This window comes from Morone saxatilis, unplaced genomic scaffold (assembly GCF_004916995.1).
Source record: "Morone saxatilis isolate NCDOM2014 unplaced genomic scaffold, NCSU_SB_2.0 Contig22, whole genome shotgun sequence".
Classification (NCBI taxonomy): Eukaryota; Metazoa; Chordata; class Actinopteri; family Moronidae; genus Morone; species Morone saxatilis.
The window spans coordinates 9,114,674-9,115,007 of record NW_023339785.1 but is presented as its reverse complement, the minus strand read 5'-3'; the positions used below and the strand labels follow the sequence as shown (position 1 = coordinate 9,115,007).

At 43.4% G+C, this 334-nt stretch overlaps 1 protein-coding gene across 1 annotated transcript in view; it reads left to right on the top strand.

Annotated features, from left to right (window-relative positions):
• The window catches only part of LOC118333956 (ecto-NOX disulfide-thiol exchanger 2-like), a 158,340-nt gene that overhangs the window by 157,772 nt on the left and 234 nt on the right, over window positions 1–334 (top strand). Inside the window, exon 15 of the mRNA XM_035669776.1 lies at window positions 286–298. Within this exon, the coding sequence (XP_035525669.1) occupies window positions 286–298 (13 nt within the window). The remainder of the gene's footprint in view (window positions 1–285; window positions 299–334) is intronic.

Here is a 334-nt window from a genome sequence, read left to right as displayed (position 1 = left end):
ACACACACACACACACATCCTAGACATAGTGACTTAGATTAAATTTCCCTGTAGGGCTGACATACGGGCCTGCTGAATGCCAGGGCCCTGCTGTGCCATTTTAGTCTGGCAGACGAGAGCCATCACTTTTTTTACCCTCTGGTGAACACACACATCAATTTAAAGCTGCACTGCTTTACACTCATGTACCTGTACCTACTGCGGGTGTATGTAAACAAACGTGTCACAGGCTAAAAACACGCATGTGTACTCATCAATCAATTACTTTTCATCTGTTTTCACCAGATTACTTGTGCAGGTCAGATTAAAACTTCACTGGTGTTTTACAGGTGTT